The following is a 27,777-nucleotide window of genomic DNA, read 5'->3' on the forward strand; positions in this document are numbered from 1 at the left end:
CATTGTACATTCTTATCACAGCTAATCAAAATGCCAATTGGTATTGTAGGTCTGATGCATACATAGTCAAAGTGAAAGCTCCATCAGTTACAATGCCTATATTATTTACTCATTCTTTTTCTTCTATGAGGTCTCAGCAAAACACTCGTGCTCTTTTTAGTGATCATTTCTATACTAAGCTCTGGATTGTCAATAACAGATGAGCAAGTCTGAGGTTTAGCCATTTCTGGATGATATATTAATTTCACCTTTGAGCAAGACAACAAAATCCTTCTTCAGAGGCACATTTTTGCTGAGTTTCCTCATTGTTCCCTTCTAACTCATTCAGAATACACTTCCAATCCAAGTCTTAAAGTGGCATTTTCAACATTCCTTGACATATTACTCAGCATTTTAAACCAAAGAACAAGTGTCCTGCTTGCGCTAGCATTTCACAAAATTCTCATCACGCTCTATTGATTTAATGTCGCACATTAACAAAAAAACATTCTAGTTTCTGTGTAGTGCACCTTCAACAATTGCATCTCACTGGCATCCCTGGTTTTTTAAGATAGTGTACATGTAGCCTGACAAAGAAGAGTCTGCTTTGAGGGGGAGAAGGATCTCACATTATTTGTTAATTTGTATTTGTTATACAAATAATTGTATTTGTTAATTTGCTCTTTCATGAAATTAGTTAAACAGTTTAAATAAACAAGTAAACAAACAAACTAAAATACTAAATGCCAAAGAAATATTTTAACATATTAACAACACTTAGTGGACTGCCCCAGGTGTTAGTACTCTTAATTTCATGAGATTATTTTGTATTTACATATTTTATTATAATTCTTCAGACCTGTCAAATGGAAAACATTATCTAAAACAAAAATAAAAACACAGAACACAAACATCTCAGATTTGCACCACTTACAGACTTATAACCATCATCATTGTATATATTATACACATTCAAATTATTCAAGGATTTGAGGATTTGGGAATGTTCAAAAGACATTATTAATACAATTTAACATTTACCAAAGAAAAAAAAGGAATCACAAAACAATTTTAAGCATCCAGCATCTGGAGAAGAAGCTTTGACCTATTTTTTTTAATTAAAAAAATATGGCCATTTAAGAATATCTGAGACAAGACTTTTAGTAAAGTGGCCTGGAAATACCTAGATATCTACAATTAGCAACTGTACTGTTTGTTTTATTTTGTTTTTCAACTACTGCTAATATGAAAGTCAACACTATATAGAGGAGATTTAACATGTGCATTACTTTGTAGATTTGCTTTTACTTATATGAATACATTTGAGTGCTTCATCTCTATCCCCAAGAAGATTATAAACTCTATGAGTATGGGAACTATCTTATTTTTGTCTCTAAAGTCAAGTACTGTGCCTGGCACCCAGGAGATATGGAAACACAGCACTATGTTATAAAAACACACTACTGTTATGTATTTGTTCTATAAGTACACTAGATTGAATGTTTATTCAATCAAAAATTTTTCATTGCCTACTCCATGTCTAGCACTGACTGTTACAGGTACTGGGGATATGAAGACAGAAATGAAAGGGTCTCTGCTCTCAAGGAATTTACATTCTCCTCGGGGAAACATTCCATTCTAGTCCATCCCATTCCATTATTCTATAGGCATTTATTAAACACCTACTCTGTTCTAGTCACTATGCTACTCATATGTGTGTATATGTGTATACACATGTATCTGCATATATTCATACATGTATATATTCATATAAGTGTGTATATTATATATGTATTGTATATATGCTTTGTGTGCATATGTATAAACACATACACACACAATGTAAATACAAAATAATTTCTGGGGATAGGCACTAGTAATTGGGATTGGATGAGGAAAGGATTCATGAAGGATGTGAATTAATTTTATAACATTCTTTCCTTCAAAAGAAAGAGGACTTGTGGGTGAGCACGGCCATGTGTATAACTGAATACCCTAGGATATCCTCCCAGGCTTCTCTGAGTAATTCTGTGAACCGACAAGTAACTTTATTTGTGTCTTCTCAGACCACACAGCAGACGGTACAGCAGACCTTAGTACTTCCAAGTCTTTCCCATAGCATTTGCTGTGTCCACTTCTCACTTCGTGTTTACCCTATAATACCTTATATAGTTAGTTAAATATTCCAGCATGGGAATTACTAAGTGGTAAGTAAGGTCATTAAGGAATATGAACCCTGTTTCACAAGCCTTCTAATGTTCAACAGTGTGTAGTACACAGAAGGAGCAATGTCAAAATATCTAAGGATTGACCTACAAAAGAAGCATACTTCTTGCCCCCCATAAGACAGGTTTCTTGTCTTGGAATATGAATGGTGTGTATTGGCTTTGTAAACAGCTATGGACCACTACTGCCATCTGAGCCTACAAAGGATCACTTTACTTCAATTGTCAGTATAAAATTGTCATTGGAGAAGAACTGAGCTAAGAACTGAAATCTGAGACCTCCCAGGGTTGCCCTGTGTTTAGCTTAGCTCATCCTTACAATATATTGGTGATAATCCCAACTATTTATAGCCTCCAGGGCCTACCAGAGGAGTGAAAAGAGGGATAAAGGTGAAACGCATTACCTCAAATGATTTTTACATACATAGTTTTATTTGGTCAGCCCTATAATACACTACCCTGCACACTAAAATTGTTGGCTCCCTTCTCTTTCCACTGCACCTGCGCTGCTTATTTTCAGTGATGTATGACCTCCACCATTCACCTTCTTTCTCTGGAGGACAAAACTGTATGAGGGTACACAACTATCACGTTATCTAAACTCCAGTGAGCTCTGAAGCACTGAAAATTCTTTTCTTCATCTGGTTTCTATCATACTCCATTAGCTATTCCTAACCTCTTCTCCTCTCAAGCCCTCTTCACACATAACCTCTCCCTTTCTCATCAGATGACATGAATTGGCTTTACTGGGGCAATTAAAACCATGCATCAAAAACTGCCCGTGGGACAGCTAGGTGGTGCAGTGGAAAGAGCTTAGGGTTTAGAATCAAGACCCGAGTTCAGATCCAACCTCAGACATTTACTAGCTGTATGTCCCTCTGTAAGTTGCTTAGCCCTGTTTGCCTTAGTTTCCTCATCTGTAAAATGACCTGGAGAAGGAAATGGCAAATCACTTCAGTATCTTTACCAAGAAAACCCCAAATGGGGTCATGAAGAATCAGATGTGACTGAAAAATGACTGAACAACAAATCATGAGCTCCCCATTCCTAATCCTATCCACCTCAAGCACCTTTATTTTCAGTCATCTGTTTATTCCTTCCTCTTTTTCTTTCTTTCTTTCTTCCTTTCTTTTGTTTTTCCTTCCATTTTTCTTTCTTCTTTCTTTTCTTCCTTCCTTCTGTCTCTTTGTCTCTGTTCTCTATCTTTTTGTCTCTGTGTCTTTCTTTCTCTGCATCTCTCTGTCTCTGTCTACCTCTCCTTTCTGTCTCTCTTTGTGTCTCTGTCTCTTTCAACCCCTTGATTGAAATTGCTCTTGCAAAGGTTCCTATACCCTCTTAACTGCCATATCATAGGCATTTAGGATCATATATTTGAAGGCAGAATAGACTTCAGAGATAATATAGCTGATAAGTATCTGAAGCTGGATATAAACTCAATGAAGATGAGTTTTCCTGATTTCAAGCCTAGTGCTCTATTCATTGAGCCACCTAGTTTTTTAACAAAGTTTGAAAATCAACTAGACTAGAGCAATGTATATAGTACAAGATGGTGGTTATGTTGAATTTTAATAAGAAATATATCAGTATTTTTAAAAGTAAGCAATTAAACTTTTATTTTTTAAAGTTTAACATTTATACTTCTGAAGTTATTGAAGGTTAAAATCCACTAGGACTTTTGACACACCCTGTATAAACTCTTTATCTTGGTATTAAAAGCATTTTACAAGTTGTCTTCAACATGTCTTTCTAGATTTATATGTACTACCTCTGCCCCCAAAAAAACTCACATGTCCTAATTTACAGATAAATTGAACAGCTTGCTGTTTCCTTATCTCATCCTGACATCTCCTGTCTCAGTACATTCATGAAGGCTTTCTTCCATGGGTGAAACTTACTTCTTCCATCTCTCCATCTATTAAAATCCTTCTTTTCCTTCAAGAACAATCTTCTCTATTAAGCCTTCCCTGATTATCCCTAGCTAAATGATATACTCCTCTTCAAATTTTCTCATGGAACCTTGGCTGAATTTCTTTCAGCATTTTCACACTCCACATTTTGTCATATTTTTGTTTATGTTATATCCTCTCTTATTAGATTGTACTACAATGCATGGGTAAATAAGATTCTCTCTAGTCTAACACTGAACTGTACTTCTTTGGTATACAAAGATGTAAAGGATTTGGCGGAATTATGGACTTAATCTGTAGGCCTGATGAGGACATGGTAGAGGCATGAAATTAATCTGTGAATCAGTGGTACACAGATACTTAATATATAAAACATTTGACAGCAAGTTAGACCAAGGGAGGCCCAGGTATTCATTCCCAAAACAAAACAGCAGTCTATAATTTTAATAAAATGGTCTTCCCCATGGTCTTCCAGATGGCCATAGAGTAAATGGTGTGACATACAGAAATAGAAAAGAATCTTCTTTAGGCAGGTATAATTTTGGTTTTTGGTTTGTATTTAGGTGGGGTGATGATATATATTTTATATCAAATGTCATATACACTTTTTTGATATTAATCAAGCTTGGAAAAATGGCAGACTGGAAATATGAAGCATATTCTTTAACCTTTATCTTGCCATTAACTTGCTAGCAGACCCCTGATTAAATCTTTAAGAAGCAGAACTTGTGATTTGCGAATTTTGTCACTAGAATTTACCTTCAGTACTTCTAGAATTCTTATGCCCTTCCTGTCTGCTGCAGTGCCCCCCCCACTAGATGCCCAATGTCCATTCTCCTTCTCCCCTGGCCATATGACAAAATATTCACAGCAAAGTGCAAATATTGGCTAAGAGTCTTCCCAGGAGTGTTGGCATTTTAACAAGAGACAAAGGTATTATGGAACTTCAGAAATCAGCAGAATTACCTGGGGAGAAATATTTGTAGGAGCAGGAACCCCTCCCTAGTACCCCTGTACAAACTATGGAATTTCAAGAGACCTCAGAGATAATCTAGCTCAACACATAGGTGACTAAGAATTTCCCATACATATACATAATTCCTTCAAATGCTTTGTGCAGAATCCTTACAGGAAATATAAGATTGCATTATTTAAGCTTAAACATTGTTGCATTGCAGCTTAATTTGGGTGGCTGCTTCTACTATGTGACAAATCTTTCCTGATTCCCTCTCCCTTTACCAGATGCTAGCAGCTTCACCAGCTAGTGATCAACATGTCGCTGTTGACTCTACCTGCTCATGAGGTCAATAGTGATTATGAGATCAGACAACTAGAATTAATGTTGATAAAGCCACCTGGAACAATGCACAAATCCATGAAAAGAATACCCTGCCAGCCCGCTGGATTCCTAAGAGTCACAAAGGAAACAGGGAATCATTCTACAAAGGACCTCGCTCCTACGCACATCTCATTAATGTTATTTGATGAAGATGAAAAAAATTCTATCAAAGACAATCAGTACCTCTGTTTTAAGCCATAATTCTAGGCTACAGTATCCACAATGAAAGAGTAAAGGGACCTGTGAGAATAACTGTAGAAAGTTAGAGTATTTGTGACTGCCTAAAATAACACATGTACAAGGCGTCAACACTCTAAGAGACAGACTTCTGAGACTGAAAATATCACAGAAGTCATACTTAAAACAAGCAAATGAACCAAAAAAAAAAACCGGTTAGTACCCATCAATGCAGTTACTTCCCCAATGGTGCAGAGCACGAAGTATCTGTAATTTCTCATCCTATACTTCATTCCTATAAATCCTCCTTAGAAAAACCACCTAATGCATTGAAAATCTCACCTCTAGGTCTTTTAACCTAAGTATGACAAACTTGGGCTTTCCAACTTTTTATCCCTTTCTCTCCCCACTCAACTGGTCTACCTCTTTTGCTGACCATGGACTTCCTGGAGAATATCTTAGGTATCATTTATTGCATATGAGTCATTGCTAGCAATGTGCTACAGCTTAAGAGGAATTGTCCAATTAACACTTGTCATAATAAGCATGTTGGCAAATATACAGGATTCATCCTTCCATAAGCAACCAATAAATGCTTGTTTGTCTAAAACTTTGGGATATTCAGTTGTACATATATGTAACTTCCCAATGAAGTGTCTCCATTCAAATACATGAAGGACAAGGGCACATAGAGGGTAAGTGGCATATTATACAAGGATGACATCTGGAAGTGAAACTGAATATTTCCCATTTTCAGTTCTGTGCAGCATTTACTAGGAGCAACCCTTTCCCCCATGGGCTATAGTGGGGCTACAGCCTATTGCTAATGTGAGATTTATGCACTCATTTACTTACTTGTGATACCAGTTCACTTTCATTTCCTCCGTAAAATATTTCATGAAACACTGCAGCCTTATCCCTTCTGGAGTACAGAGTATCTTTAATGGAGAAGCAGATGTGCCTGCAGAAAAGAACACATATTTAGACCTGGGGAAAAGAATATGAGCAGGGAAAACATTTGTGTTAGGGCCAGATTTTTCGACTGTGACACTCCAAAATTCTCATTCACAAAACAAATGGGTATTCTTGAATATTTTAAGGTTCATTCCAATGAAAATATGCATTCTTCTATGTTCAAACAAAATTCATTTATTTACTCATTCAACAAGTGTTTACCATGTACCTATGAGATACATGAATAACCTTGTTCTATGCAGTGAAGTGTATCACAAGACCATATAATTAACAAATTGAAGAATTTCAAGGGACCTCAGATAATCTAGCTCAACACATAAGTCACTAAGAATTTCTGATACAATATTACCAGTTATAGAGTCTTTGTTTACATCTTGTAAGGGCAAACCACTACCTCCTAAGGTAGTCCTGTCCACTTTGGAATTATTCAACTAGTTGGCAATATTTTCCTTCTATCAATCCCTTTTCCACAAGTCAGCCCTTCAAATACTTGAAAGCTATTCTACATTATCCTGTCCCCTCAGAATCTTCTGTTCTTCAGGCTAAATATGCTTAATTCCTTCAAATGCTTTGTGCAGAATCCTTGTAGGAAATATAAGATAGCATTTTTTAAAACTTACTCAGTGCATTAAAGCTTAAGTTGGTTGGCAGCTTCTATGATATGATAAACCTTTCCTGATTCCCTCTCCACCCACCAGATGTTAGTAGCTTCATCAAAATATTGCCTTGAATTTATTTTCATTTATATTTACTTACATACATAAGCATACAAATACATTTATTTATATACTCCTAGATATGTGGTATTGTTGTTGTTAAGTCATTTTTCAGTCATGTCTGACTCTTTGTGAACCCATTTGGGATTTTCTTGCAAAGATATTGGAGTGGTTCGCCATTCCCTTCTCCAGCTCATTTTATAGATGGGGAACTGAGGCAAACAGGTTTAAGTGACTTGCCTAGGGTTACATAGCTAGTAAGTTTCTGAGGCCAGATTTGAACTCGGGAATATTAGTCTTACTAACTTTAGGTACTCCTAAGCTGTCCCACTAATAGATGTATACACAGTTGTTTCCTCCAGTAAAACATAACTTCTTTGAAAGCAAGTAACATTTAATTTTTGTCTTTGTATTTCCACCAACCTAGCATAGTACCTGGGACATAGCAAGCACTTAACAAAACTTGTTGATATTTTCATTGTTTAAAGGGGCAAATGAAGTGGTTCAGAGGACTTGAGCTTGAATTCTAACCTTGCCTTACATGACTCTGCTTCATACTATTTTTTCTGCCCAGCTAAACTGACATTTCCAAAATTCATCTCAACCCTTTCCTGCCTCTCTGTATCAGCTTACAATGTCTCCTATGGCTGGAATATATTTCACTTCCTTTCTAATTCCACATGTTTCTATCCCTCAAGTCCAAGTTCGGATGTAATTATCTGCAGAAGTTTTCCCAAATGGAAAGTTTCCCCAAATGTAAGTGATCTCTCCTTCCTGAATTTCTCATAGCTTTTTGTCTACACCTCTCCAATACTTAGGGGTTAATAATTTCTTTTTTATTTCAGCTCTTCATTTGTTTCTCCGAATAAGTGGAAATATCCTGAAGGGCAGAGATCATGATCTATTCATATTTGTATCTCTCAATACAGAGAATTTTTTTTTATTACTCATCATAAACATTAGATAATTATTTTGACTTGGACTGGTGGAACTTGAGCTCAATTTTGATGGATGGGTGAAGTTTAGACAGTCAGAGAAGGGGAAGGTGGCATTATAAGCACTAACAATGAGATAATGAAAGGCAAGAAGGTGGTAATATGAGTGGTATGTTTGGAAGACAATGAGTTGCTTGGTTTGGCTCAAGGGGAAGTTTCATTTTGGGAAGTAATAGGAAATGAGGCTGAAGAGAAGCCAAGCAGTGGAGAGACTAAACCTCCAGGCTGAGTTTGTACTTCTTCCCTAGGGAATAGGGAAATGCATTCTAATTACAGCATGCAATAGAGATCAAAGCAAGCAGAGAGTTGTTAGAAAATTATGACAATTGTTTAAATGTAAGGTGACAAGTGCTGAATTGGAGCTGTAGCTATAGGAATGGAAAGGAAGTGACAGAAGGGAGGGATATGTTCAGAGATCCTGGTTCAACTATTTACTACATGTGTGATTTGGGGGAGGTTAGTCATTTGACTTTGCTAAGTCATGACTGCCTCATGTATAAAGTGAGGGTGAAAAGGGAAGCTTAAATGATCTCTAAGTTCCCTCATAGCTCTAAATCCTATGATCACATAAAGATTCAAAAGGATTTGGTAACTGAGTCAGTATAGGGAAGGTACAAAGAATGAGAAAGAAGAGGAAGAATCAAAGGTGATTTCAAAATTATATACCTAGGTGAGTACTGAATGACTGCCACATTGATAGAATTAAGGAAGTTAGGAATAGGTGAGTTTTGGAAGAAAGTGGTAAATTTGATTGTATTTTTTAACTGTGAAGTCAAGGAAATATATAGTGGGTTATTAGAGATTTAATAATGTGACTCAGACAAAAGGTGAGAACTGGAAATCTAGACTGAGGTTAGTGTAGCATCACAGAAGCCAAAAATGTCAGTGCCAAAAAATCAAGGAGAATGAGGGCTGAGAAAAGTCTTTGGATTTGACAAAAAAGGTCACTGGTTGGTTACCCTGGAGAAAGAAGTTTCAGTAGGTGTTGAGGATGGAGATTAGAAAGGAAATATAGGCAGCAGGCTAAAAAAAATACATTTTGGATGTCAATATAAACAGCAGTAGTTAGAGTAGAGAATATCAAAAGTATTTTGTTTTTTCTTTTCCAAGATGGAAGAACAAATATAGATGAAGGCAAAGAGGTAGAAGCCAGTGCCAAGGAAGTATCAAAGGTGCTGGTGAGGGAAGAGGTAAGTGTGGGATACAATTTCTTTGGGAGGAATAGAAAACCCAGTGATCAAGGGTTAGTCTTCAAGAGGAGGAGATACTTTTTTCCACTCTGGGATTAGAGGCAAGATCAAAATATGTTTCTAGTCATAAAGATGAAGAAGAAAGTACATAAGTGTACTCATACCAGACATCCTCAATTTTTTTTTCAGTAAAGTAAGAGCTAAGGTCCTCTACCATAAGTGAGGGAGTAGAGGGAATAGAGGCTTGAAGACAAAAGAGAATATCTGGAACATTTGTAGAAGAGATCCAATTTTGGGGAATGATTTTTGGCCATAGGAAAAAATCAGAGAGATGAAGGAGTCTAGGATGAAGGCAACAGTCAATTAATTGCCCAAGGAATACAGGTTAAGGAAGTTTAATGTTGTTGGGGCAGGGATGGAGTTGATATATTAGCTGAAGATCTGATGGAGCCTCTGAATGTCTTAGAAAGAGGGGGCAGGGTAAATAGATTTACGGAAGTGGGAGAGATGACAAAAATTGCAGGAAGTACATCCGTAGTTCCGTTAGCTGAGCATTAATTGTTGTTATTATTAAATCATTTCAGTTGTGTCCAATTCTTCATGACCCCATTTGGGATTTTCTTGGCAAAAATATTGGAGTGGCTTGCCATTTTTTTCATTTAATAGATGAGGAAACTGAGGCAAGCAGGTTTAAATGATTTGCCCAGGGGCATACAACTAGTAAGTGCCTGAGGGCAAATTTGAGCTCAAGAAGAGGAGTCTCCTCGACTTCAAGCCCAGCACTCTATCTACTGCACTACTTAAGAATTGTATTTAAATTATAGAATCAAACAAGTTCCTACCAATCAAGTTCTTAGTACAGAAATAGTACATAAGGCTCAATTTTGGGTCATTCCATTTCCAAAAAATTAATCCTAGGATGGAGAAGAGATGCTGGAAATGTGAAAAAGACCTAGGAGTTTTAATAAACAAGTCTAATATGGCAGGTAGAGCCAGAGGGAACACTACATAGGGGTAACCAGAGAGACACAAGAGAGAACTAGGAGGTTATGGTATCAAAGTATCATAGCAAAGGGAATGAGCAACTACACTAAATGCTAAGAAGAAGTTGATGATGATGACAGCTAAGAAGAGGACACTGCAATTATTTGGTAATAAGAGGACACTGCTGACTTTTGACAGACCAATTTCAAAGAGTTGTCTCCCAACTGTATTTGGTGGAGGGAAGGAGGGAGAGGGAAAAGGGGATATATACAAACCTATTCCAATTTACCATTTAAACGGAGGGAAAAATACTTTCCTTGATCTGAAATTATAATTGTCAGAGAAAATAATGCCAGTGACCTGAGTGGGTTAGGTCACAGTGTAATGGAATTCCTCTGTTAACCTTCCTGAACAGAGTCACATATAGAGATCTTACTATAGCCTTAAATCTGATAGAGTGTGCCCTCTTTACCTCTCTGATCAAAAGATAATCCAGAATGTTATTTTTCCTTACTCTCTCCATCCCCTCTCCCAAGAAATGTCTGGACAATGGGGAATAAATGACCTGGAATACCCATAGTTTGCTTACATAACTAAGAGTAAAGTCTGCCCCATCCACTTCTACTTAATTGTGACTACTTAACAACACTAAAGACTGAATCATTTAATATCCTGTGGTTTCTATTTCCATCTTTGTAAAATGAGAGAGTTGGGTTAGATAATCTCATAGTAGTTAATTAGACTCAGAGGATTTACAACTAGAAACTAATCAAATCCCCTCATTTTCGTAGAGGAAGAAACTAGAATCCTTAGAAGGGATGAGATTTAACAGTCATGTGTATAGTAAGTAGCAGAGCTGGTATCTGAACCCAGCTCCACAGAAATCAAGCCTAGTGATCTTTCCACCATACCATACTGTCTCCCATGCTAAGACCACTCCTAGTTCTAACAGTCTATGATTCTCTGATAGGTGCATGACAAAACATATTACTTTATACATAGTAGATGCTCAACACACAATTGTTGAATGGATGAATGAATAAATGGATGAATGAATAAATGAATGAATGAATGAATGAATGAATGAATGAAATCCATGAAAATAGCAGTTTTGGGTCACCGGAATCCTCACCTAGTATATTAAGGGAATATTTTTTTTTAAATTTAACATAAAGGACATATAATTGAAGTTTCAAGTACTTTTTCAGGGTAGAGATTTAAACAGTGATAGTGAACTCTGTCCATTTTCCTCTGAAACAGAGGAGAGGAAAAGTTTTTATATGAAACAATAAAATCCATAGATTAAGAAAATTCTAGAAAATCTCTCAACTCAATATGTATGAATGTTGACAAGTGTTCCCCTAAATGCTAATAAAGCCTTACATACTGAGGTAAAATCTATACTATAGAAACATATGGGCTTCATTATAACTAGCAAATCAGTGGGTAATTAACTTTGTCAGCCACTGAGAAAAAAAGGACCACAGGATACATTTCCTGAGTAATCAGATTACAAGTGCCTAATTTCCAAGAAACATCTTGACCATGGAAAACATTAACTAGTGAAGAGGATTTTTCTCTCTGACTTATAGTCATGCAGTTGATGCAAATGAGTGAATGAAAAAAGTTTCATATTTTGATATTTAGAGTTGTTTGTATAAGATGCAAACAGGTTGTTTTATCTATAGAGCACCCCAAATTGCTGTGGCTGAAATTTTCAATGGACCAGTTTTTTAAAACTGAATTCTTGTAGCTACTGCTAAGAATGTTTAATTCATCAGGTAAGTGTAGCCTTTGTCATTTAAATCAGACCATGTGGGTGATAACCCCAATAAAGATAATTCTTTCAACATCCAGTTTTAGGATCATTTATTTTTTAAACATCACAACTGTTTTTTTCCTAGTTATCTTCTTTTTGATTGTAGAAGATTTCTTAGAAGTGACATAAAAAATCAAAATGCTTGTTGAATTGGTAGTACGGCCTATGACAGAAAGTGATGGGAATCAAGCCTAGAAATTGAGACCTACTAGTTCCAGCTGCATAACTATAGACAAATCATTTAAATTTGTGGGGGCTTAGTTTTCTCATTTGTAAAGCGGAGATAGACTAAATTATTTATAACCATATACACACACCCACTTCTAAAATTGTATGATGCTAATGCATTACTTTGGTCTTATATATCTACTTTACCCTGTAAATGATAATATTAACTCAAGGGTTTGATTCCTTCAGAAAATAATATACTTACATGAATTCAACAAGCATTTTTGAAGTGCCCACTAAATATCATGTACATGACAGGGGGCAATATGGTATGGTCACCAAACTATGGTGGACAGAAAAGTGGCTTCAGAGACCAGAGGACATATATTGGTTGTGTGAGAGTGGGCAAGTCATTTTAAGTTCTCAGTATCCCAAGTAGCTCTCTAAGTCTCTAAGTTGCAGAATAGCTGTTGATCTGCTTTTTAGGGTTTCTTATCAGGATTTCTCTATAGCAATGATCTGGTCCTCCCCTCCCCCCAAAAAAAATACCAGTAAAGAAGCTGGTTCTTTTTCTGGTGAAAAGGGTACAGATTAGACTGAAGTCTGTTGGATAAAGGTTAATTTTTATCATGACCTTCATACTATCAGGCACACAGCACAGTCTTTTGACAGTTCCTGAGGTTTATGAAATGAATAACAGCTTAGGCTGATAGACGTATTCAAGGTAGCTATCCGGCAGAAGATGGATAGGTTGGGAAGTCAGACAAAATAGCATTATTAATTATTAATAGATTATGTTTAAATTATCCCAATACAATTTAACTATTGAAATTTATAAATGTAGAGTGTTTCACCACAATATAAAAATAATCATACAGTGATATGGCAATTACAGAGTAATTGTAAGTCTGGGTTCTGTGAACCAAGAAAAAAGGGAATATCTCAGAAAATATTGTCAAGGAAGTAGCTGTCACTGACCCAGTGACATACAGTCATCACCTCATTACCATCATCATTCTGTATTTATGCTTCAGACAGCTTTATGCACAGTACAATGCACAAGGCCTCTCCCAAGGGCATACACAGAACACAAAAGAGTACAAACATGAATAGACAAAGAAAGCCACCTAAGTAACTAGACTCCTCAGACCCACATTGCTCTTCCAAGGATGACTTCCTTGACACTCCTCCTTCCAAGACAATCATCTGCATTGCTACAATCTAAAAACCAGTTAATAAATATCACCCCAATGTCGAGTTCTCCCTGCTTTCAAAATGTCTGGCAGGAGAAAAACTGGTTCATTTATGTCTCACATCTCAATTTCTCTTTCTCATTGATTGTGGCAAAAATATTAAAGCATTAAGAAAAATTTTGCATACTCTAAAGAGACAGAAGACATAGAAGCTACATTTTCTCTTGGATCCTGGATGCTGTGCAGAAAATACTGTATGCTCTCTCTAACTATAAAGAACAGGCCTAAAATCAAGAAAACTGAAAATATGAAAATGTTCTTGTGCTTTGGAAGCAATGAAAATGCCTTTAAATACCTCAATACTTTCTTTGAGTGATGTTATTGGATTTAATTTAACAAGCATGTTTTATGCACCTATGATGTGCGAGGCTCTGGGTATAACAAAGACAAAAACAAAATAGTGCCTATGTTCAAGGAGCTAACATTCTTCCACACTAGCATCTCCTGGTATTAACTATACTCAAATACAATATTTGATCAAATTGACTTTCTCAGGTTATACTAGATTATTGTTAATTAGAATACAAGTCACCTCTTACATACTAATATGTATGAAGTGACTTTTGTAAATCAACATTTACATAACTTACAGCCTTCCACTGAAGGTGGCATTAATCATCATTACCCTTAGTTATTTCAAGAGTAATCCAAGTTCATTATCTTTCGGCTAACTTTAACATGGGAAGGCTTCTTTTAAATATTAGAAAGCTGCTAATCGGTGATGAAAAGAGTACTCCTTTGAAACCTGAATGGGATAAGTAGCAAGAGACATTTTACTTGAAGATTTTGTTTTTGTTTTTTCTAACGTGATGATCTTTCTTGGTACGTGCAAGAGCTACTACAAAAGTCCTCATGAAAATAACCACTGTGATCTTAATCTATTCTTTCTTGAGTAAACTGAGAAAACTATCATTTGGGCATATAAGACCCTTTTAGATGTGAATCAATTTTCTCAATGCAGTACCATTCAAGCTATTGTAACAATAATACCTTTTAGCATTTTAGAATGGTCTTTTAAGAAATGGTACCCTAGTGGCCTACTAGGGTTAATGTACCTTTAAAGGGGCTTAATTTACACTCAAAAGGAGGCCTCATTATTTTGGGTGCAGTGTCTGACCCATTAATTAAAAGCCCTTCTCTCCCCACCCTCCAAATTCAATTCATGGTTTAGAGAAAGTCTCTTTCATTAGGCAGTTTAGGGATAAAATTATACCTACTCAATAAAATTCATAAGGTTGTTGTGAAGTTAAATGAGAAATGTACTTTAAATAAGGCAGAGGGGCACTTAATGATAACTTTCATTATCAATATCAAGCCAAAATTAAGACTGAGGAAGTAAATTCTTGCCAAAAAGTAACCAAAACTGTCATGGCAGATGCCTTAAGCAAAGTCTATGTAGAACAAGAGGTTCATTATAAATAGTGACGACCTTAAGATGCTTCCATTTATGCTGTGCTGATTACAGGCACCATAACACCACAATGCTGTTCAATGATGTCTATAGCCACCCAAAAGCCACTGGTCCTGTAAACTATGAAGGAAAAATTAAGTGTATCCAAAATATGCATTGTCTACACAATGATAGTTTGACTAGGCAGCTCATTGAATCAGTCCACCAGTAATAAGAATAAATAGTAATAATAGTAACAAGAATATCATATTAAGTGCCTACTATTTGCCAGACACTACCTTACACACTTTACAAATATTAACTCATTTGATCCTCACAACCAGCCTGTGAAGTAGGTGTTATTATTATCCCCATTTCACAGGTGAAGAAACTGAAGCAAACAGAGGTCAAGTGATTTGACTAAAGTCACATAGCTAGTAAGGTGTCTGAGGCTGGATTTGAATTCAGGTCTTCCTGACTCTAGGCCCGGCTCTCTGTCTGTTACACTCAATATATATTCCTTGGACAAGCATTGGAAATATACAAGAAGCTAGGCTTATTAAGAAATTCCCTTAAGAAGTTCCCTTACCAGTGAGAATTAGCACAATCTCTGTATTTTAATAGTCTTAAAGACTGGCCTGGGTCACTGGAAATGTAAGTTACTTGCCCAAGGTGGTCATGCAGTTATTTATGTCACATGCAGGACTTGAACCCAGGCCTTCTTGACTTCAAGGACAGTCCTCTCTCCACTATACTATACTGCCTCTAATATATTATGGTGTCTGCTTCTCTAATATGCTTTTTCTTGCAATTAGTCACAAAACAAATAAATATCTGAATAATCTTGAAGAGAATTGAGTGAAGTGGTCAATCATAGAGTCTAAACCCAATTAGTTAAAATAAAATTAAAAACCTAACCTGCTTAAAATAGTATCTCTGAACCAACTCAGATCATAACACTGAGAATGAATTGAGTGCTTCCAATAGGACAAGGGCTAGATTTCACTAGCTTTCCTCTTTGTAGGAGCAAATGCCTGTCTCAGGATACGGGGGCTGAAGCACCAAAAATTACTTGAAAATTAGAAAGCATTTACTTACCACAGACTCTACTCATTGCCAAGATCATCATACACTAAAATGGAAAAGGGAAATGTACCATTACAATGTATAATCTTATCAGAAAGCAGGGCTTTTTGCATTTAATTAAACTGATACAGGAAATTGCCATGTTAGTTTGAAAAATGGCACATAAAAATAGCAATATTTATCTATAAAAAGGTCTATGGAGCTAATAAATCTTTTGTAGGCTTGTGCCTCCCCCACCTTTTAAACAACAGATGAGAACATTTTACTTCATATAAATCCAACTCTATATTTAATTGAATTGGTTCATAGTTATTTGCATCATGTTCATAATGGCAATGGTGGGAGGAACCTTGGTTCCAGACTGGTGTTCTGCCACAGCATTTTATGCAAGCACTAACTGACATAGTATTTCCTTCCCCTAAAACATCAAAACAGTTTTGAAGGGAACAAAAGCACAAATATGTTTTCTTCTACCTTAATATATCTGACAGAAGAATATGTGTTCCATCTGAAAACACAGATGAATGTACTTTTATGGTTTACAGCCAACTGCTGGGTAAATGGATATAGTTTTTTTAGTAGAACAAAGAAAGTCTTTTTAAAAAATTACCTTTGCCAGCTATTTCAAGGACAGATGAATCTTGGCCTCTATCATCTTTCAATGTTGCCTTGTATTCACCTTGATCCTTCTTGGACAACTGCAAATAAAGCATGTTATAGTTGCATGAAATTAACCCTGAAGATCTCTGAGTAGAGATTGGAGGATCACTTTTTAGACAAATGTTTATCTACTGCATAAAGAGACTAGACTATACCCTCTGAGGTACCTCATACTTCTAGAGTTGTATTATATAGTCATATGCAATTAAAGACATTAGGAGCCATGTTATCTAATATTTCTTCATGAAATATATGTGAAATTCAAAGTCTTATTCAACTGGGAAAATAATGTAGCATTTATGAGTCAATATTTCTGCCATACACTTCCATTTTCATTCTATCCAGGAAAAAAAAAAAGTCATTCAATCCACTATACCTTTGGTATAAGTAGTTCACACAGTCCTTTTTCCAGATCAGGTAACGCTTCAACTTCGTAAAGAATGTCATCCTTTAGCCATTTGAAAACTGTCTCTCTTTTTGTGTTTGCCACCTATCAAGTTGAGAGCATAAGTCACATTATCTTGGAGCACGAAAACAATGTGATTTTGATGTTGAATTACAAATTAACATGTCATATGCAACTGCCTCTCATGTATCCTGTTGCTGTTAGCAATGGGAGGGAAGCTTCTAAGTAAAAGCTTCTGAGATAACTGAACCCTCTCTACTTCATGCCCAAAGATACTTAAGTTTTCATCCCATCATTCCATGAAATTAGTCAGCAATAATCAACAATGCCATATATATAAGGGCATTATACAATCTACTTTGTATTTTCTAAACACAATTGTGTTTTCTTAGAGATCTAGACAACTGCATAGGATTATTGATTAAGAGTACAAGAGGGGAGTATGAAAAAAGGGAATATTTCAAGCAACATCTTACACAGACTGACTCAACATTCTTGACAGTTCCAGCCTAGAGAGTTTGATTAGAACTTGAGCTATGTAGCAAATGAGATGAAATGCAACTTCTGATTTCCATTTAGAACCAAAGATCACACTTTGCGCCATTCCACAGGGCAGAGAAATTTCCCACTCCACTAATATGGGGTTGGCCAACCTGACCAAATAAGAACTTTCCATTTTCATTCAGTCCAAATTCTACCTGGGCACAATACATGTGAAAAGACTGTGAGATTTGTGTTGGTCTACAGTAATGCAATATACTTCAAAGTCATGATTTCAAAACCCTGAATTATTGTACTTTACATCAGTAAGTTACACTTTATAAAGTACTTGAAATAGAAAGCCTTGTTGTGGCAATAGCAAAAATGACTAAAAGTGGTATACGCTGAATGGGCTGTTAACATGAGACAAAATATTTTTAAGGAAGCTGATTTTAGTTGAATTTTAGACGAAGTGTCTCACTTCTTAGTTTCTCTCCTCTCTTTGCTCAAAATTTACAATTTGTCACTGTTTCAATGTGGGAAATGAAAGCAATGTCAGTGGTTCCAAAACACAAAGACTTGTTACTAAACTTAAATTTATAGTGAAGGATTCTTATAGGAGAAAGCATCAATTGATTCCATCAGTAAGATACTGATGTTGATTACAAATCTCCTATAGTTAAGCAAATAAATCTTAGGAAACTACCTCAGCCTCAGAGAAGTTAAGTAACATGGTTGTTGTTACTCAACTAATAAGTGTTAGAGATAGGGTTTGAGTCCAGGCCATCTTGACTCTAGGTTTGGCAATCTATCCATTACAACACACAGTATCCTCTCATAATAATAATAAAAAAAACTTCCTCAAAAATACCTTGATGTCTTTTTCATATTTTCATGTCAAAGATATTTACATTAATTTAGGGCCACGGAAATTTTATACCACTGAGCTATTATTCCTGAAAACAAAGTTGTAATCAAACCAAAAGCCTAATAATGATTTGCAGAATAGTCTTCAAGATTAATTCAATACAAACAAGTATGTGACAATGATAACATAAAAGATAATGCATACTTCCACATTTGTTACTAATAAAAGCCCATTTTATCATTGTGTTATTAATCAAAAAGTATCATTATATTCTTAGGAAATCTGCTTTTCAATTCCTAATGGAAATCCACATACAAAAAGGATAGGCAAGACCATGAAGATACGTTAAAAGAATGTCATGCCCTCAGATTCCTTCCTGAATTCACCTGACAGAAAATTTTAAGTAAAATGTAGCAAGTGAACTTTTAAAATGTCTTCTTTATCTTATTTTTACATTCCAAAATGATATATTGTTTTCTTAGGCAACACTTTCAGTTTTAAATCAAGTACCTATTGGTTGATAAGCATGAAGGATCTCAGAATGAATAAATAAATAAATGAATGAATATATAAAAATGCCTATTATTATTTTGTACAAAGCCAAGGGACTCAACAACATATTGCTATTATAAGTAATTGATCAGCAAGTAATATTTTTTCATGTGAAATCTGTCTTAATGGACTCTAAAATGAATTCATAACATATGCTTAATATATTTCCCACCTTACACTTCAGTCGAACTTCACATTCTTCTGTAACATCCCAATGTAAATACTCTGCAAAATGAGGACCTAAGGGAAAATAAAAAAGGTGTGAATTTATATCAAAGAACCAATATGTATACATTTATGACAAGAGGAAAATTGCTGTGAAACCTGAAACCAAGATAATTATTTTTCAGGCTACCTAAGTTAACATGTTTGCCTAGTGCTGAGTCTCTTTTGGACTTTGTATTGTCAAGTAGAAAACTTACAGTCTGATCTCTCAGTCTTGCTGACATCCAATTTCCCTTTAGTAAGAATAATCTTAAAACTACTTTATTGTATTGCCTAAGGCATATTTATGGCTGAATATTCAAGCTTAATGCATAAAACATCTAAAATGGTAAAATTAGCAGAGAAGAGATAAACAAGCTTTTAACCTACGACTGTTCCTCACATATCACATTTCACCAGTAAAAAAATTAGAAAATAAATGACAGTAGGTTTTGTTTCTTTTTTTAATAAATAGTCTATACAAAATAAAATGAAAAAGTGAATGATAGACAAATATTAAAGCTTATTATTACTATGATACATAAAACTATAGATTGAGAAGACATAGAGAATATTTAGTGTTTTTTTAATGCATATACAAAATGTTCTTAATAATATGGCAGTTTGTTATAAGAAATTACCTTCAAAGTTTATTAAGTTGGTGAGATCCACAATATGGAAATGAATAAGGTAAAACAGTCTTGTCCACCAAAAATATGAACTAAGCCTGACTAAAAGTAAGCAAGTTTGATTTCCATGAGGTATGCTAAGTGTAATGAATTCTACTTTCTAATAGTGCAGTATTACTTCTGTGCATGCAAAAGTGTCCTGGGTTTCATTTGCATAAATAATTTAAAGGAACAGCTGGATCATATTTGAGACTATAATAAATATGTTTTGAAATTACATTTTTTTCTTCATAGCTATAGTAATAAAAAGTGTTGTGACCATCTTTGGAGTCAGTAGCATAACCACAGTTCAAGTCTTGCTTCTAACACATATTAGTTGCATGACCAAGAGGAAATTACTTTGGGGCTCAGGGCTCAGAGCAACTTTATAAGACTATAAGTTACAAATGAATTGTTGATCTTCATTGAAGGGGAGGATTTTCCACACCAGAAGTTTCCCATCTTGAGGAAATCATCATCTGGACCAAATAAAATTAAATAATATTATCCATATACACATTATGACTCCTGAAAAAAGGGCTGATAGTAATGTAAATACAAAGTTAAGAATGACTGGAAATAAATAAAATAAGTAAATTTCTGCCCATTAAAAATGCCTTCCACTGCTTTTTAAAATCATATAACTAAAATTCTTAAGCCTATTTCTCACTCTGAAATTTTGTGATTCTATGAAACCTCAGAAGTATTTTCTAATGGGTGCAATAAACTTGTTCAGGTACCATCTGGATGTTGGAAGGTAGGCCAATCTATCTGCAAAAGAACATTTTTCTGGAAATGACTATAATATCAGCCCTGTTGTAGAATCTTTTTTTATTCAATGTAACTACTCAGCTGCCAGTTCAGTTCATCAAGTATTTGCTTAGGGACTATTATGTGGTCAGCACTATATTCAGTATTATGAAAAGTATAAAAGAAACATGAGATATGGTTCAAAAAAAAAAACAGAAAAATGCACAAATGCATATGGTCCCTGCCCAGAGGGAGCTTATATCCCATTGGGAAGACATCATGTATATTGAAGAAATCATTAACTAACCATCTAAGAGAATATCAATTCCCATAAAACCACAGGTAGTAGAGCAAAGAAACCATAGGAGTTCAAAGAAGGAAGAGATAACAGAGTACTAGAATGGCAAAGCAATGTTGCATGGAGGATATAGGGCTGAAAGAATACTTTTAGGAATGCATGGAATTTAAGTTGACAGATAGGAGGGGGTGAAGGTCTCCATGCAAAGGATAATGACATTGGCAGTCTTTTCCCAAAGGAATGAACACAATGAGTTAAGAAGGCAAGAAGGAGTGGAAATTTTATGTTGAAGAGTACTTGGAAAGAAGCGCCTTCCTTTTCATTTATTGTTTGCTTAATTGAAAATAATTTCCCCCCTCCCCTTCAACCTGTGAATTTCTACTCATCTTTTAATGCCCAACTCAAAGGTCACCTCTTTAAAGGGCTTTCCTGATACCCTCCATCTTCATTTAAATGACCTACTTATAGTAAGTAACATTATATTAATCTGTCTTTTTCCCCCACGATAAACTGCAAACCCAATTAGGCAGGGACTGTGTTTTATGTAAAATTTATGTTCCTAACCCTCAACCAGTGCTATAGGCACAGTGCTCTGCATACAGGAAATGTTTAATAAATGCTAGTTATTTATACTATATGCTAGGAATTGTGCTAGGCTTTAAGAATACAAAAATAAAAATGAAACACATTGGGGAGGGTCTAAAAAGACAGTCTGAGAAGTTGGCACTTTATTTTATAGGTTTCTAAAGAAAGGAATGACAGGACAACAGTTTTTGGAGAAATTAATCTGACAATCAAGTTTGGGGTAGACAGAAGGGGAAGAGATTACAACTAGAGACAAGTTAGGAAATTTTTGAAGTAACATAGGCATGAGGTGATTAGGGTCTGGATAAGGGTGGTGACAGTGGCAGTGGAAAGGAAGGGACAGATCTTTTTAAAAAATATTTCAAAGGCAAAAAGTTGTAACTTTGTGGCTACTTAGATAGGAGAGGTGAAGGAAAAGAGATGCTAAAAATGACTACCAAACTTGGTGAGTAGGATCCCAAGAGAATAGTGGAGTCATTGATGAGTCAATCCTCTCCTTGCTAAGGGTAAGTATAGTGATCTAATAAAATAGAGATCTTATTAAGGAAATTAGACCATTTATGTCATCTTTATTTAGAATTACTTTACATTATATAGGTCCTACTTTGAATAGACCATCCAGTTTAATTTGGGTCTTTTAGGGAACATCCAAATGAACTACTTACCTTGTTTCCTGAGGAATTCTTTTCTTTGGAATTCAGCCTCTTCCAGGACAGCCTTAAACGCTAAAATTCAGTATTGAGATGAAAAGACAGGAAACAGAACTTAGTCAGTTAGCAATTCAAATGTATTTGCACTCAAGCACCTTTTGTGGGCATATGCTAATATTGGATGTATCATACCATCTCCAATGAGAACTAATGAAGATTGATTTTTGGCTTTTCCATCATGGATTTGCACAGTGTAGGTGCCTTCATTTTCAATAGTAAATCGATCCATTACCATCTCAATGATGCCAGTCGATTTATCACACTTAATTCTGTGAGTCTAAAAGGAGAAAAAATGTAGAATTACACAATGTAACCCTTATAGGTATATATATATATATATATATGTATGTATGTATGTATATATATATATATATATGTATGTATGTATGTATGTATGTGTGTGCGTACATTTAAGACGGAACTTTTTTTTACAAAATATTTTGGCAACCCAAGTAGTAAAAAAGGAATGCAGATTTTCATTGAATGCTATGAGAACCAAATTCTATTTCAATAATTTGAAGAGATTATCTTTAGAAGGTGCCTTATTTGTAGAAGTGGGAAAAGAATGCTACATGAAACACACGATTTGTTAAACTGGGTTATTTCCTGAAGGAGGGAAGTTTGGGTCATGAATTCTGCCTCACTTCTTTGCTATAACTACACTAAGCAAAAGACATTTTTGCATACTTGTACTGATATTTCAATGTCAGTTAAGTAACAGTACATTTAGAATGTCAATTATATTACAATAGTAAGTTTCTGTGTAAACTACAAAGTTCATCTACCCTCCCCCCACAATGAATCTAAATTCTGGCTTACTCTTAAGACTACAGTCTAACTGGTTTTTTTTTTCTGTCCAATCTTATGCCCTAATAATTCCCTGCCATATTAAATTGTATTCAAGCTTATCTTATATTACTCCTATGTCTATCTTCACACATTTTCTTCCCCTTCACTGCAAAATCATCTTTTCTTCATTCTCCTCAAACTTTAAAGCTCAATTCAAATCCTACCTCCTCCAGGAAGCCTTCCTGACAATTTCAATTACAAGCTCTTTTTACTATCTCTATATCATACAGTCTATCCAATTTAATTCACAAATATTTCTTAAGAGTCTAGTACTGTGGAAATACAATCAGGATAACACAAGATTTAGCAGCTTCTACATTAAAGGACCACAGGGCATGGAATATAATATTCCAGAGGGCAAAGGAGATAGGATTACAACCAAGAATCACCTACCCAGCAAAACTGAGTATAATCCTTCAGGGGAAAAAATGGTCATTCAGTGAAATAGAGGACTTTCAAGCATTCTTGATGAAAAGACCAGAGCTGAATAGAAAATTTGACTTACAAATACAGGACTTAAATGGAACATGAAGAGGTTAACAGGAAAGAGAAATAATAAGAGACTTATTAAGATTGAATGGTTTACATTCCTGCATGGAAAGGTGATATTTATAACTCATGAGACCTTTGTCTGTATTAGGGGGAGTTGGAAGGAAAAAATTATATGTATGTATAGATAGATAGATAGATAGATAGATAGATAGATAGATAGATAGATGGCACAGGATGAGTTGAAGATTAAGAGGTAACATCTGGAGAATAAAATTAAGGGATGAGAGAGGATTATACTCAGAGAAGAAGAAAGGGAGAGGTAGAATGGGGTAAATTATCTCACAAAAAAAAGAAAAGGAAAGTCTTTTACAGTGGAGGGGAAACAGGGGAAGGTGAGAGGGAATGAGTAAATCTTATTCTCATAGGATTTGGCTAAAGGAGGAAGTAACATACACATCCAACTGGGTATGGAAATCTGTATTACCCTACAGGAAAATAGGGGGAGATGGGGACAAGAGAGCAGAGGGATGATAGAGAGGAGGGCAGATTGGGAAAGGGGGTAATCAGAAGCAAATACTTCTGAGGAGGGACAGGGTCAAGAGAAAGAATAGAATAAATGGGAGGGCAGGATAGGATTAAGGGAAATAGAGGTAGTTTTTCACAACATGTCTACTATGGACTTGTTTTGCTTGCCTTTTCAATGAGGGTGGGTGGGGAGGGAGGAAGAAAGAAAATCTGAAACCTAAAATTTTAAAAACATATGTTTAAAAAATATGTTTTCACATGCTACTGGAAAATAAGAAATACAGGAAATGGGGTACAGAAGTCTATCCTGCCCTAGAGGAAAATAGAAAGGGAAGGGGATAAGAGAAGGGGGGGAGAGATAGAAGAGAGGACAGACTAGGGGAAGGGATATTCAGAATGCATGCCATGTTGGGGTGGGGGAGGGGTAAGATGGGGTGAAAATTTGGAACTCAAAAATTTGTGGAAGTGGATGTTGAAAACTAAAAATAAATAAATTTACATTAAAAAAAAAGAGTCTACCATAAGACACAGCTAGATGGTAGTAGGGATAGATTGCAGGACCTAGAGTAAGAAAGACCTGAATTTTAATTCTGCCTCAGATACTTACTAGCTGTGTGACCCTGGGCAAGTCATTTACTTTCTCTCAGACTCAGTTTCCTTATCTGTAAAATGGGGATAATAATAGCACCTACTTGTTTTAAGGCTCAAAATAGAAATATGCAGAGCACTTTGCAAGCCTTCACATTATGTATGAAAGTTAGCTATTATTAACATTATCATTTGTATTATATACACAATGTGTTATTCTAGGTTCCTGAGGTACAAATTAGAACAAACAAACAAAAAAACCATCCCTTTCCCTCAAAGAAGTTACTTTCTACTAGAGGGATACCATGTTTATACCTACAAATAAATGCAAATAAAACAAAATCATTCTGAGGGAATGGAAAGTGAGTCTAACTAGGAGTGGAAATCAGGAAAGACAATCAAAGGATCACAGCTCTCTGCACAAAACTAAGTACAGAACTAATATTGAAAGAATGCTTGATGACTGATTGATTACAGAGTAGAGACTGCCCTCTAGCTGGATAAACAGGGTTCTTTGGATCCCCAGTGTTACAGCCCAAAGAGCACTAGTTGAGGCTAATTGCCATGCTTCATGGGAAGCTTAATCAAATATGGATTTGAGTTGGGGTTGTTGGGTTTTTTGGTTTTTTTGCTGTTGTTGTTTTTTCTTTTTACCATATGAATTCCTACTGAGGTTTGATTTCCTGTAAAGACAGAAAATCATTCTTAAAACAGAAATCACCATATCATCAAATATGAATGCAATTCACACATTATATATTTGTGTAAGATCACTTAGCCTTCTCTATCTCAGAAAATTGGAAAGGAGATTGGGATAACAAGAAAAGAGTAACAGGGTTCAAAGATCCGTAGGTGAAAGAGAAAGTTAGGGTTGTGAATATTAAAAAGAGAGAGTGTGAAGAATGAGATAATTATCAAGAGAGACGATTAGATGACTCAGCTCTGGAAATGAACTTTGTTTATCAAGATGCAGAGTGAGCCAGGGAAAGGATGGAATATGAGAGAAGTAATGAGTGTTCAGTCTGGGGCCTTTCCCCAGTCCTTAGTTCTTTCAAGCTTTTAGAATCTGGGCTTTTGAACACCAAGGGTAAATTTTCAAAACCTAGAAACTGAATTGTTCCTATTCAGATTCTATTAAGCTTATTTCAAGCATTTGTAAGAAGGCAACTATAGTACCTTATTCTAATTAGGTTCAAGAAAGAAAAATATATAACTCTAGCTGGCAACAAGAATCAAACAAAATTCTCAACAGTACAATAGTCCATTGAAATGTATTCAGCAACTACACTGCAGTGTCTGGGCCAGTTTTAGAAAATAATTAGGCTGCTCTCTATTGCCAATATGCAGCAAGATAAAGTTCAATGATTTTATGGGTGCCATAAATATGAGCTTTTATGTGACTTTCACAAAATAGCATCAATCTTCAAATGTAAAAGTCACCTGTGGGTTACTAATTAAAAAAGTGAAATAGGACAGCTGCACTCTGGAAAATTAGCTGTGTAGTCCTGACATCAGTTTTAAGCGCAGGTAGGGAAAATGTTAATCAAATAGTATTATGTAAATAATGTTAAATTGGGCTAAATTGCATAGGATTAAGAGCTGGAATGGATTTAAAAAATAATTTAGACTACCTCAGTTATCTTACAAATAAGGAAACTGAGGCGTAGAGAGAATAAAAGGATTTGTACAAGGTCATATAGTTAAATATATTTTGTAAAAACAAAAATAAAATAAGTGGTAAAACATGGATTTGAACCAAGAATCTTTTACTCTGTGCCCAAGATGTTTTTTTCTCTATTAGTTAGTGGTATGATTTTAAAAAACAGAAAGAAACCAAAGGTGACCTAGAGAGCACTCACCTCCTCAGTGATATAGCTCTTTTATAGAGAAGTGCCATCTTTCCTTTGGGAGGCATTAACTAGACTTTAAATATGAGATTTCTAGCCATGAAAAAGCCTTATCTTTTTTTTTCTTAGAATGGACCTAGGATTTCATTAATATAGAGAGCTCCCAGTGAGGAAACTCCTTTCACCTGTGCAGAACAGTACCTTCTCTAAATCTTAATTATTTTAGAGAACACTAAAATTAAGTTGACTTTCCCAAAATCCCAGTTATTATGTGTCAGAGATAGAGGCCAAACTTGAACGCAGGCCACCTTGACTCCTGATTCTTTGGCCGTTTTATACATACAAAAATGTGTGTGTGGGGTGTGTGTGTGTGTGTGTGTGTGTGTGTGTGTGTGTGTGTGTGTATATATATACATGCACCCACCCACCCACACACACATATATGTATGTATGTATGTGTGTGTGTGTGTATATATATATACATATATATATATATAAAGAGAGAGACAGAGAAAGACAAAGACGGAGACATAGAGACAGAAACAGACAGAAAGACAGTGAGACAGAGAGATCAAGTAAAGAGAATGGGAACTTGCTAGGTAGGGAATATCATAAGATTTCTATTTTTTCCAGAGTTCTGTCCTAGAAGCAGTTCTATTCTAGTGTGTGAACCATGAAGAAGAGTCCAAATAAACCAATTATGCTTCAACTAGAAATCAAGTGTGTTGCATTTACTTTTATATGTCAGTACTGTGGTATGATGGTGAGAAGAGCAGGGTATAGTGAATAGAGTGCTGGACACATAGTAAAAGTAGCAATAATTTCAGAAAGCCAGCATGGCTTCATCAAGAAGAGAACATTTCAGGGTATTTCCTTTTTGACAATGTTGTTAAAATAATAATTGAAGGAAATGCTGTAGATATAAATTTGTCTAGATTTTAGCAAAATGTTTGATCAACTATCTCATACTATTCTGGTGAAAAAGATAGATGTGAACTAGATAAGCATTGGATTGAATCTAATAAAGTGAAATTCCATAGGTAAAATTGTTAATCTAATACTTAGGTTTGGTTTTGTTTTTTTGTTTTTAGG

At 35.4% G+C, this 27,777-nt stretch overlaps 1 protein-coding gene across 1 annotated transcript in view; it reads right to left on the reverse strand.

Annotated features, from left to right (window-relative positions):
• Positions 1–27,777, reverse strand: part of MYOM2 (myomesin 2) — a 160,563-nt gene that overhangs the window by 10,398 nt on the left and 122,388 nt on the right. Inside the window, 8 exon segments of the mRNA XM_020973014.2 lie at positions 6,483–6,588; positions 16,216–16,238; positions 16,240–16,249; positions 16,814–16,901; positions 17,240–17,353; positions 19,342–19,409; positions 22,340–22,399; positions 22,517–22,661. Coding sequence (XP_020828673.1) covers positions 6,483–6,588; positions 16,216–16,238; positions 16,240–16,249; positions 16,814–16,901; positions 17,240–17,353; positions 19,342–19,409; positions 22,340–22,399; positions 22,517–22,661 — 614 coding nt within the window.

This window comes from Phascolarctos cinereus, unplaced genomic scaffold, assembly GCF_003287225.1.
Source record: "Phascolarctos cinereus isolate Bilbo 61053 unplaced genomic scaffold, phaCin_HiC Scaffold_2;HRSCAF=192, whole genome shotgun sequence".
Classification (NCBI taxonomy): Eukaryota; Metazoa; Chordata; class Mammalia; order Diprotodontia; family Phascolarctidae; genus Phascolarctos; species Phascolarctos cinereus.